General features: G+C 46.8%; 1 protein-coding gene across 1 annotated transcript; it reads left to right on the forward strand.

Moving 5' to 3' along the window:
* The first annotated feature begins 3,129 nt into the window (after positions 1 to 3,129).
* Positions 3,130 to 11,393, forward strand: PTGR3 (prostaglandin reductase 3). The gene is made up of 2 exons (XM_080639323.1): positions 3,130 to 3,450; positions 9,637 to 11,393. Exons 1-2 carry the CDS (start codon positions 3,137 to 3,139, stop codon positions 10,559 to 10,561), a joined length of 1,239 nt encoding a protein of 412 aa, XP_080495449.1. The 5' UTR covers positions 3,130 to 3,136; the 3' UTR covers positions 10,562 to 11,393.
* The last annotated feature ends 462 nt before the right edge of the window (positions 11,394 to 11,855 follow it).

Genomic DNA, 11,855 nt, shown 5'->3' on the forward strand with positions numbered 1-11,855 from the left:
AGCTCTTCAGTCCTCTCGGCAGCAGCAGCAGCAGGGAAGATGCCAGTGGAGATGTGCAAAATAAATAACATCTGATCAGTTCAATCTGTAGCCCAAATCCATTATCTTTCTTTCGTTCTTTTTTTTTTTTTTTTTTTTCCTCTTTCTCCTCCTTTTCCTCTCTCCCCTTCTCCCCCTCCTTTCCTTAATCACTTCTTCGTCTTCTTCTCCTCCTTCTTGGCGGTGGAGAGCCGAGCAAGCGGCGGCGATGAGACGGTAAATTCAGTCACTCCCCCCCTCTCAGGCTTTCTCCGAGATCAAAGAGTCTCAAAGCGCAACTTTCTCGCTCTCTCGCTGGCTGGCTTGTTTCAAGCTCGTGGATTTGTGTGTTGTTGCTGTTGTTGTTGTTGTTGGGGGGTGGTGGGTGTTGTTTGTTTGTTTTTTTATTGCGTTGATAATAGTTTGTTCATTGTGCAAAAACCGAGGTCGATCCAGTCTCTCCTTCTCCTCCCAGCACTTAGTCTAAGAGCAAGAAAGCAAATAATAAAAAGGCGTAAAGCTCCCATACATACATATACACCGGATGGGAAATGTCAGTCACTCCTCCACCTTCCAAACAGTCACAGATCAAACAGTGTCACAACCGGAGAGGACTACTTTTCTTTCTTGCTCTCCTTTTTTTTCCTCCACAAATCGAAGCTTCTTCTGATACTAAATATAATGCAAACACATTTTTTTATCATGGATTTTTTTTTTTGGTTGATCTTGATCTGCAACAGAAGAAAAAAAAAAAAAAAAAGGAACACACACACAAAAAAATTGCCAAAACCAAGAAAAACCCCGGAGAGTGTGTGCAAAGAGGAGGGGGGGGAGGAGGAAGAAAAGACATTCACTGAGTGGGACAGATTAACATGAACTGTCCCCCCCCCCTAAACTCCTGGGAGAGAAAGAGATCCACTCTCCCTCTCTTCTCTTTTCACTGAAATATAACACACATTCGGATCCCAGGGCTCTCAGACAGCCTCAACTGATAGACAGACACATCGAGCTGCTTTTCCTGCTTCAGTTTGTTACTCCTCCTCCTCTTGCCCACGTCACCCTGACAATTACAAATAGGTCTCACACAAACCCATACCTGTCAATCTTTTTAATTGCTTTGTTTTCATTTTTTTTTCTCCCTCTCCCAGAGCTAAACAATATGGGGGAAAAAAAAAAAAAAAGTCTTAATACGGCGCGGCATAAAAGATTCCTCATGTGAGACACGCGTTGAGGGGGTTGTTATTATAATCCACTTGCCAAAGTGCTGTGCAAGACGCATGTGCCGATGTAACTTCAGCAGAGGTCTTGTTCCAGCAAACTTAAAAAAATAAATAAAACCCAAAAGGAGGCAGGAGGTGATACCTCGCCATGGCACACGTCGAACCGGCACCGAGTTAAAAAGACAATTTGTGGGAGATTACACTTCACCCTGACTTTTAAAATACCAACAGATTGCAGAGCAAGAACTGCAGCACACGAAACACGCTGCTGTTAATACGTTTCGCACAGTATGTGTCTGGGGATTTATATAATGTTAACTGCGAGAACAGAAGGGTTCTTCCGTTTTTTTTTTTCTCCAGTCAAGAAAGCAAATAAAAACTACGCAGCTGATTCCTGGAGGAAAACACTGGGCACTGAAATTCTGATCTTTCGGGGAATAGGGGACATATTTTATTATTACTGAAGCAAAATTAAGCAGAGAGGTCCTTACACTGGTAGGATGGAGTTAATCCTAGAAATACTACACGTGAGCTGCTCCTACACTGGTGCAACATCTCTACCGCGTTATCCCCCTCCCCCCCTCCGCGCAGTTGTACTAACTTGGAATCGGCGGCTCCATCACAACATTTACTTTGCTCCCTTCACCCAGCCAATTTCCTGCTCAGGTTCCCTCACCAAAACATATTCTACACCCAGAAGTAATACAGCTTTGGAGGTTTTAAGAAGAAAGAAAACGTAAACCACGTTTTTCTGTCAGTAACAGGGAGTTGGGGGGGGGGGGGGGGGGGGGAGGGGGACCGCGACCCAAATGAACTGACAGCAGCCAGTCAACCTTCGCCTCCCTTCAGAACGGCGGCGGGAAGAGAGGGGGCGGACCGCACGGCATTCCCGACGGCGGGAACAGCTTTCGCATCTTTAACTCCCCCTTCCTCTTCCTTCTCCTCCGGCTCCGCGCCTCAGCCGCCCCAACGGTCGTAACTGCCACCGCGGCGCGCACCCCGTTCTCCGCGCGCGGTCGGTCGGTAACGTCTCGGGGTTGATTCGTAGCACCTTGCGAGGAAGTGAACGTTTCGCACGGAAGGGGCGGAGTCTCCGCCCGCGGGCAGCGGCTCCTCGGCGGCGGCTAGTAACAACATTGGGAGATTAGCTGTAACTTCGCCGCGCTTCTCTCACCTACCCGATAATTCATCGTCCTTTCCTCCTACCTCTATATTATCATCTTTTTCAGAACGATAACCTCTTTTTGTTATAACTAAAGAATGGGCTGGAGGGGGAGGGGATCCGTGGCATTTCTCTTTTCCTTCCCCCTTTCCCTTTCTCCCCCCCTCCTTCCCGTTTTTTAAATCCCTTAGCCGGGGGCAGCGTGCAAATTAAAAGCAACCTTTAGGAAAAAATCCGGCCTTCCGTACATCTGCCTCACTGGCAGGCAGAGCACGACCCCGATCGCCGTCCTTGAGGCACGGCGGCTGTGCGGGCAAGGGCAGGCAGTGATCGTGTGTGTGTGTCTGTCTATAGTGTGTGTGTGTGTGGCCAGGCGGGTCGGGTACGGCAGAGCCAGGCGCAGCCGCTGGCAGCGGGCTGGCGGGACGGACGGCCGCGGGAGCGAGTCAGCGTTGCTCCTCGGTAGCGTTAGCGACGGCAGAAGAGGACCGGCTGCCGGGGACCATCTTGCGGCTGCTCCTCAGGCGGCGTTTCCGCGTGGCGGAGGGGCCGGCTGGGTGGGGAGGACGGAGGCAGGCTGGAGCTTGCTGCACAGGGCTTTATTTACATACATTAATAGCTGCGTGAGGATAGTTTCTCCTGCCGGCCCGGTGGCGGCGGGTCCTGCGAGCCGCTTGGAGAATCACGAACCAGAGCTCTCCCGAGCAAGGGGGGAAGAGGAGAGCTGAGGCAGGGCATGAGTTTTAGGGCAAAAAGCGGCGCTTGGCTGAGCTCCCGGGTACCGCGGTGCTGGTGGTGGCGGCGGTGGCAGCAGCCTTCCTGCTCCGCTGCGAGTCCCGCTTGGTCCTACTTCGGTGGCAGCCGGCCGCGGGCCATCCTGGACATGTCCTACTCCCGTCACTTTCTGGATTTCCAGGGCTCGTCCATCCCCAGCTCCATGAAGAAGCTGGTGGTGACTAAGCTGAGCCAGAACTTCAGGGAAGCGGTTACCCTGCAGCAGGACTCGCCCGTGCCACTCCCGGGAGACGGAGACCTCCTTGTTAGGAACAGGTGAGCGATTGACTGTCGTTCCCCCCCCCTTCCCCGCTCCCCGACCTCGGCCCCTGCCGGCTTCTCGCACCTTGTGGCCTGCTCCCTTACATACGCTCCCTCACTTCGGAGACCGGCTCCAAAGTTGAGCCAGCTGCCATCTGGCGACTGTTAATTTAATTTTATTGTTGTTGTTTTGAATGGCTGGTGCCACAGTCCAGTCGCCCCATCCACGTGTGTGGGGGGTGACACTTCCCCCTCCTCCTCTCTTCATGTTTCTCTGGCGGGTGTATGTGTGTGTGCTGTTCCTGCCCGAAGGAAGGGGAACACCTCAGGGCCCCTGTGCCAAGCTGGGAAAGAGGCAAGTTTTACACTCTTTGAGCGCCGAGAATGTAGTGAGGCGCGGGGAAGAGCTTGCAGAGTCCCTCCCAAGGCTTGTCACACGCACACAGTCCCCGGGCCGTGAGTGTCCCCACTGCACCCACACGACTCTGGGGAGACGCTGCCGTACAGCCGTGTGCTCCAGCACCCCGATGTGCAACCCTGCATCTGCTGCCCTGCATGCCTCTCATCTCTTCCCCGCTGCGGCCTGGCGCTGGCAGCCCTAGACCAGCCGTGACTCACCGCGGGCAGAGGGCCGAGGCCGGCTGCCCTGCCAGCCCCGGCACCACCTCGCCGCTGCGCGCCGAAGGCGGGGGCAGGGCAGCGGCCCGGCCCAGCACAACCCGGCAGCGCCGCGGCCTCCCTGGGCCCCGCAGTTGCGGGCGGCTTTTCAGAGTGGAGCCGGGTCGGGCGGGGAGCGAGGAGGTGGCATTTTGCTTAACATAATGCGCCGTAAATCCCGCGCCAGCGCTAGGACTGGGCGTCCAGCGCGGTGACCAGCTCGCCATGAAATGAAAACTTTTGAGGACAAAACGTGCCTCCCCACAGCTGTCTCCATAAACCTGCTCTCAGTGGCTCCTTCGTTGTTGTTCCTTAAGCTAAAAGTAAGCCGGTTAAAGTTCAGAGGTTTCTCTGCCCACGAGGGGAAGCTGAAACTCTGGGAACTTTGGAGCAGACTGCGTGGCTGGCACAGAAGAGAGCAGCACTCTCAGGCTCTTGTCGAGCAAGGAAATCGTAGTAACACAGTTTGCCATGCTGTCTGTTGGAGCTTAAAGGTGTTAAGAAGTACTAAGTTGGCTTGAGAACAATGCTGAAAGTTCTATTAAAGCAGTGTGTGACTGTGTGTGTATGTGTAATCTCTAGCATGTGTCCATATGTAACATATAAATACATGGTAAAGAAAGGGATAAGGAGAAAGTAGAATAGGGACTCCTCCAGGAGCTGATGAGAAAGCTTCTGTGACACTTTAATCTGATGCTGACATCTCCCACTAGAATTTCTGAAACCGAAATTCCCTCTAAACCTCAAATTCTAAACCACTGTGTTGCTGCATCCACTAATGACCATGAAACAATAATGGCATGAAATAGCCGTCAGGCTGGAGTTAAATTCCTTTTCGTGGAAGAGGTCGAGGGACTTGTGACACAAGTATCAAGTCTGTAGTCGGGTAATGTGAGGCAGAGTGACATCCTTGTTTCCCAAATCACCTTCCCCCACCTCCTGCACTGTAAGTCATTCTCATTCTCATCCTCCTCTCTCTCCCCCCTCTCCCCCTCCCCTCTGAATTTAAAAAATTTACTCAGTTTTTATATAGCTTCCAATGTAACCCTTCCTTTCTCTCTCTCCCCTCCCTTTACTGGGTGGGCTCCGTGGGTGCAAGAGGGACATGCACACCTCATGGTGAGAGTTCTGAGGCACAGAGCTTGCCCAGACCGAAGGCAGAAGCTGGTCCACAGTTTCAGACAGGCAATTACTGGGGTTTAACGCATCAGCCTGTTACACATGGGTTCCTGTACAGACACACACGAATGGGGAGGGAGAAGTGAGTGGTAAAGGCTAGATTTAGAGTTCATACATTTTGTATTTTTTGTGGTGTTTCTTCTCTGTTATTATTTTCTGGGGAATATCACAGAAGACACAGGATCATTCCCTGTGTATGAGCTGCAGCAGGAAGCGAGTTCTGAGCGTTTCCCCCTCAGTTGTCACTCTGGGGAAGCATTTTCCTATTGTGAAATGATGAGTCCCTGGCTCCATTTATTTTTACTACTTTTTTTTTTTTTTTTTTAAAGACCTAAACACAACTATACATTTTCTAATAGGTAGAAACATACAATTAAAAACAAAACAATAAAGGAGTCGAGTTCCAGCAGTGCATTTGCAGATTTGTTCATTTTAGTCCTAGTCACACCCATGAATAGTATTAATTGCTTTGAGCTTTTCATGCAAAACAGTCCTCATTCACCACAATAAAATCTGGTTTGGGATTTAGAGGAATGGGAAATGAAAATGTGCTGAGTTCCTGTATGGATAGATATTTTAAAATAAGATGCAGTTAGGGGGAACTTTCTTTCCCTCTTTCTTCTCCTTTAGAGAACTAAGCCAGCAACTCTTATGTCTACTTTTTTACAAAGAAAAAAATAATCCATCCTTTATTCAGAAATCCTTCAAAACTATAGATCAATTGAAAGTACTATTTTACTTCAATTCTGTGCAGAAGAGGAGGAGGAGGGGAAAAGGTGAATAAAAAAAAAATCCTTGATGAAGCAACTTAAGTTTCGTATGTCTGTTTGTCCTGGTTTTTGGAAGTGAGGGAGAAGATGAGGGCCACTTTACTCCGTTTTACAGCAGGATAAGGACTGAAAGGTTCTGAAGATCTGGTCCTTCTTAAAGTTGTTGGGGGATTTTCGAGATTTGCTCAAGGCAGTGACACATCTAGTTTCCAAAATACCTGTAAGGGATTCACTTTTGGGCTGGAAGATGGCAACAAAGTTTCTAGAAAAGGGAGTAAGAGAAAGTTTTTTGAACCGAGGCACTAATGGATCATAGTGAGATAAGCGGAGGACCGTTTCTGCTGAGTGTTGGGTCTAAATCATGTTTTTCTTGCATAGTACTGGTTTGGATGACTTTGTTTTGTCTGCGTTTAAGGCTGTGGTGCTGGTTTTCAGTGTCTCACGCTTTGTTGTGGTATGAAAAGCAGCATTTCCTCCCCTCGGCGGTGTCCTCCTGTTTTCTGTAATAAACAATACGAGGGGTTCAACACTGTTGAGTATAAATAAAACGAGTGACTCAATGTGCGTAATTATTTTGGGAAAAACCAGTCTCCAGCTCCACTCCCCAGCCCCCCACCCCCGGGGTTATATCTTTTAATGGTGAGGGAGCAACCCGTAGTTAGAAACTGCTAAATCAAATAATGGATTTTTAAGTAAGGAACTAAAACAAGACAATGTAAAAGATTTGGAAGAGGTCTTAAACCCCACCAGCATCCCAAGTAGCTGTTACTTCTGTGTTCTCCTTTTCTCAGTCTCAGAAGTGAGTAAACTGATCTTCAACTTGTAAATCGTACTTATTCCTACTTAGAAAAGCAAAATAATCTAAGAAACTGCGGGCACATCCTACCAACTCCCTTCTGTCAGCTGGAATGGCAAAGCAAATTAGACAATATGTTTTAATCCAGATGTTGTGTACGATCATTTTAATGTGAGAGGAATCCAAAAGACTAAATAATCTTTTTTTTGAAAAAGGAAAAAAAAAAAACCAACCCAAAATAAACGCCGTGTGATGCGAGCAGGAGTTTTGAGTTCGCACACAATAAAAAGGGAGTTTACAAAAATTAGGGGAGGAGGGCCGGGCGGCAGGCTGTATTGATTAATAATGATGAGCCAAGAACTGTTTCCCGTGGCCCAGCAGCCTCACGGGGACGGGCAGGGAGCTGGTGCTTGTGTATGCACGCGTGTCTGTGTAACTATGTGTGTGTGCGGGGGGGGCGGGACGACCCCCCCCGCACATCGGGGCAGCACACACGGCTTTGTCCTCCCTAGTCCTGCCAGCGCGGGAGCCGGCAGGAACGGGCAGGGTTACCCGGCCCCCCTGCTCTTCTCTCACGGCAGCACCCGTTCTTGAAGCCCCGGGACCCCGCATCCGGTGCCCGGCCGCCCTAGCCCCGAGGGAAGCTCCGCACCGTGCCCGGAGAGGCGGGGAGCGGCTGGGCAGCACCGAATTGTGCACCGCTGCCCCTTGTAGCCGCACGCACAAGTTGCGGTGCGGCCCGTGGGGGAAAGGTTTGCATCCTCCTCGGCTCCGGAACAAAAGCAACGATGCGTGTGCTGTTTTCCTGCTCTTCAAGCTTCTGGCCCGCGGCACGACTTGAACCTTTCCCTCATGCAAAATTTTTGCCCTCGGACGGGGGTTTACCTGTCTTTGTGCTGTCCCCGCTGCAGAGCAGCGCTGGGAAGGGGGGGCAGCTTCTACAGGGAGGGAGATGGAGGCTTGTTCTGCCACCTTTTTTTCAGGGTGCGTGTGCCGGCAGGCAGTGTGCGGTGCGGTGCAGTGCAGTGCGTGCAAGTGAGGAGGGGTCTCGGCCCCGCGGGGAGCGAGGACCTGTCTTTCGGGCTGCGGCTGGTGCAGGGCAGGGTGAGCCCCGGGGGCCGGCCTGGCAGCTACCGAGACCGCCCAGCTGGGCGAGGGGCTTAGAGCGGGGAGGGGGTGAGCACGGCTCCCCACAGGCCTCTCCCCTCCGTAGGAGTTGGGGTGTAAAGGCGGGAGGAGGGTAGCGAAGCTCCGGCACGTCTGGCCTCGGAGGTCCGAGCCCTCCTCCCTGGCGCCCGGGGGACACGGGTTGCCTCGGAAGCTGCTGCTCCGTTACCAATTTTTATCCATCTTTTAGCGGTGCTGTACGGGAGTTACCTTAAAGCACGGTAACAGAGGATTTTTTATATCTACGAACGAGACTTAGGCTTTTTTTTTTTTTTTTTTTTTTTTTTTTTTTTTTTTGTGCCTGAGCAGTGAATTAAAGGCAGAATTAAAAAGAGCAACAGTCACTTTCACCTATCTTATGCGTGGTGTATATGTTTATGCGTACTTGTCTTTTTATACATAACACATCACGCTAGTGAAAGTTTCAGGCCCCCCATGCTATGAAAAATGAAGGAAACAAAAATGTGCAAAGCGCTTTTTAGTTCTCCTTGCTCCGTATGCAAGCAATTTTAAACTACACACACAAATTATTTGAGCCTACTGCTAACTGCAACAATTAAAGTGCCCTGTTTGCATACTTCTGCAGCTTTCCCATGGTATCAAGTACACCTTTCAGGTTGTCACTTTCCATGTGTTCTAACAGTCTTGGTGTTTTCTGTTGCATATGTGTTTTTTACGTTTTCCAGTTAACAGAATCATCCCCTTGTCTCTTCCCTTGTCTGTGTGGAAATACAGTTATGTTTGAGTTTTTTAAAAAAGAGTGTTACTAAAATATTCTTTGTGTTTAAGCTAGGTTATAACTTTCTTTTAGGCATTATTTCCTAGTGCTTAATCAAGTTGTGAGAATGTCTCTATGATTTTCTAAAACAAACAAACATAAAACTGGCATCCTTTTTCACCTGTTAGAGGTCAGTAGGACTTGATACTCAGTCTTACAGTTTTAGTCCTTCTGTGCAAGGTTGTTTTGATGTGTTGCAAGTAATTTATATAAAGAAAAATATTTTAACGCTGACATTAGCTACATCAAAAAGCACATTTGCTGTAGTGACTCCATCAATTAAAAAGTACTTGCCTACAGTAGCATGACCTTGCAAATGACATCGATAGTTAATATGATCATTAGTCATTAACAGTATTATTATATTCAAAAATGTAAATTTGTTGCCAGAATCCACATATTTACTGCTTTGCACGTTTTATTCTTCAGCGTTTTCAGATCTTGCATAAAGTGGTCAATTAATTCCCATCCTTTAATCTTTTACAGAATTATTTTTAGTTTAGGTCAAATGGACCTAAGGAAAAGACAAGTTTGGGTTTGGGCTTTTTTTTTGGGGAGGGGGGGTTGGTTTTGGTGTTTGGTGTTTTGTTGTTGTTTTCGGGGGGATTCTGTTGTTTTGGATTTGTTGGGTTTCTTTGGGTTGTTTTGGGTTGTGGGGTTTTTTTGGGTTTTTTTAGCAAATTAATCTTTAATTCTAGACTAACAGAATGTGAACTGGAGTGTACTCATTATACAGATATACCAATAATCAGTAAAAGTCTTGTACTTATCCCACAAATTAAATTGAAGGTTTCTCATACAGCAAAGACTTGGTAAGGAATACCTCTCGTTAATACATTTTTGTTTTCTTCTAGATTTGTCGGCATTAATGCATCTGACATAAACTACTCAGCTGGCCGATATGACCCATCAGTTAAACCCCCATTTGATATAGGGTTTGAAGGTGTCGGTGATGTGGTAGCGTTAGGACTCAGTGCTAGTGCCACTTATACAGTAGGTCAAGCTGTGGCCTATGTGAAAGCAGGTTCCTTTGCTGAATACACAGTTGTGCCTGCCAAACAAGCAGTTCCTCTACCCTCTGTGAAACCCGAGTTTCTTACTTTAATGGTAAGTGGTGCTACCGCATACATCAGTTTGAAGGAGCTGGGAAACCTGTCTGAAGGCAAGAAGGTTCTGGTGACAGCAGCGGCTGGAGGAACGGGCCAGTTTGCTGTGCAGCTTGCAAAAGCGGCAAAATGCCATGTAATTGGAACCTGCTCCAGTGATGAGAAGGGTGGTTTTCTGAAATCCATTGGCTGCGACTGTACAATCAACTATAAAACTGAAAATGTTGAATCTGTTCTTAGGAAGGAGTACCCTGAAGGTGTGGATGTAGTGTATGAATCTGTTGGGGGAAAGATGTTTGACTTGGCTCTTAACTCCTTGGCTACCAAAGGGTGCCTGATAATTATTGGTTTTATCGCTGGCTACCAAAACCCTAATGGCCTCCAGCCTGTTAAAGCAGAGTTATTGCCAGCAAAACTGTTGAAGAAGTCTGCCAGCATCCGGGGTTTCTTCTTGAACCATTACCTTTCTGAATACAAAGTGGCTCTGAAGGACTTACTCGAGATGTATGAAAGAGGAGACCTGGTTTGTGAGGTGGACTTTGGAGACATGTCTCCGGAGGGCAAGTTCACTGGCTTGGAGTCTGTATTCCGTGCTGTAGATTACATGTACATGGGAAAAAACATTGGAAAAATTGTAGTTGAATTACCTCACTCTGTCAACAGTAAGCTGTAAAAACAGAACAATGATATAAATCAGCAGAGAGAAAATGGGCACTTTATGCCTCAGAATTACTAGAAACAATTTAATTTTTTTTTAAATTTAGTAATGGATACTATATTAAAAAGCAGCATTAAGGTGTTAATAAAAGTTTTGTGTTTTCTTTTTTTTTTTTTCTTATGAGTACTTAAATCAGTGGCTGTAGCATGGACTTAATGGGCCTGTGTTTGATTCTGTCACTTAGGCTAGTGTGAGACAAGAATATTGTTCTTGACAGAATAAGTCTTAATGCAGAGGCAGATTTAGTCTGTCAGACTGGCTTGATAGGACTTCTTATATAGTTCAGCTCAGAAAAAAGAATCTTTTAACAATTTTGATTCCCTGATTAAAAATAAAATAGTTAGAACAGGACTAAGTAACCAGTTCTATTTTATGGTGGCTCTATTAATGTCCTGAAGTTTCTGGAAAAAATTATTCTCTTGATTGTTTGTCACAAACACAATAATCATAGTTCAGTTGCACCATGGATCATGGTAATATTCCTTGACTGGTTACACAGAGAAATTTCTGACATGTCAGTAATATTAAGCAACTTGACTTTTTTTTTTTTTTTTTAATGATGTCTTTCATAACTGTAAGCAACTGTGCAGTTTTCTTTTAAATCTTTAACTACAAGTTGCAACGTAATCTCATTTTCTTGCCTTTTCATTTGCTACTGTTACTGTTTACTGTTCCCCCACCCCTTCCTTTAGTCAGTATTGCAAGATTACTGAAGTGGGATTTTGAGCCATATTCACATGTGTTCAGGTCCTGTACATTTTTTTTACGATTTAATAAAGTTTAAAAAGCTATTTAAATATTTGTGGCATTTATTCATATTGATACGGTTCTTGCCAACTAACTCCTCTGTAGATAATCACTGTGTCATAGAGTTCTTTGACTGATGATTCGTGATGTGACTTCCCATAATCAGGCTGCTGCTTGTACTTCCACCGAATATTGCTTCTGCAGAAGCCCTGTTACAAAGAGCAAGGCCATTTTAAATCTACAGTCACAGAACCTTGTAGACGTGCTGATGCTCAGTCATACATTATCTAGGGAGTGCAGTTAAAAAAAAGGTTTTGTAAAGTTTTGAAAATTCTTCCTCACTCGATAGATACTGTTAACAGTACATACATTGGGAATTCCAGCTAGAAGTGTAAGATTTTCCAGAACAATAAAATACTTTAAGCTGTTCTTGCTCTTCATCTTTTTTCCATAGCAAATGTTTAAGATCTTCAAGGCTGATTTTGCCACATCCTTTGAAATA

Source organism: Psittacula echo, assembly GCF_963264785.1.
Source record: "Psittacula echo genome assembly, chromosome: 2".
In the NCBI taxonomy this organism is placed as follows: Eukaryota; Metazoa; Chordata; class Aves; order Psittaciformes; family Psittacidae; genus Psittacula; species Psittacula echo.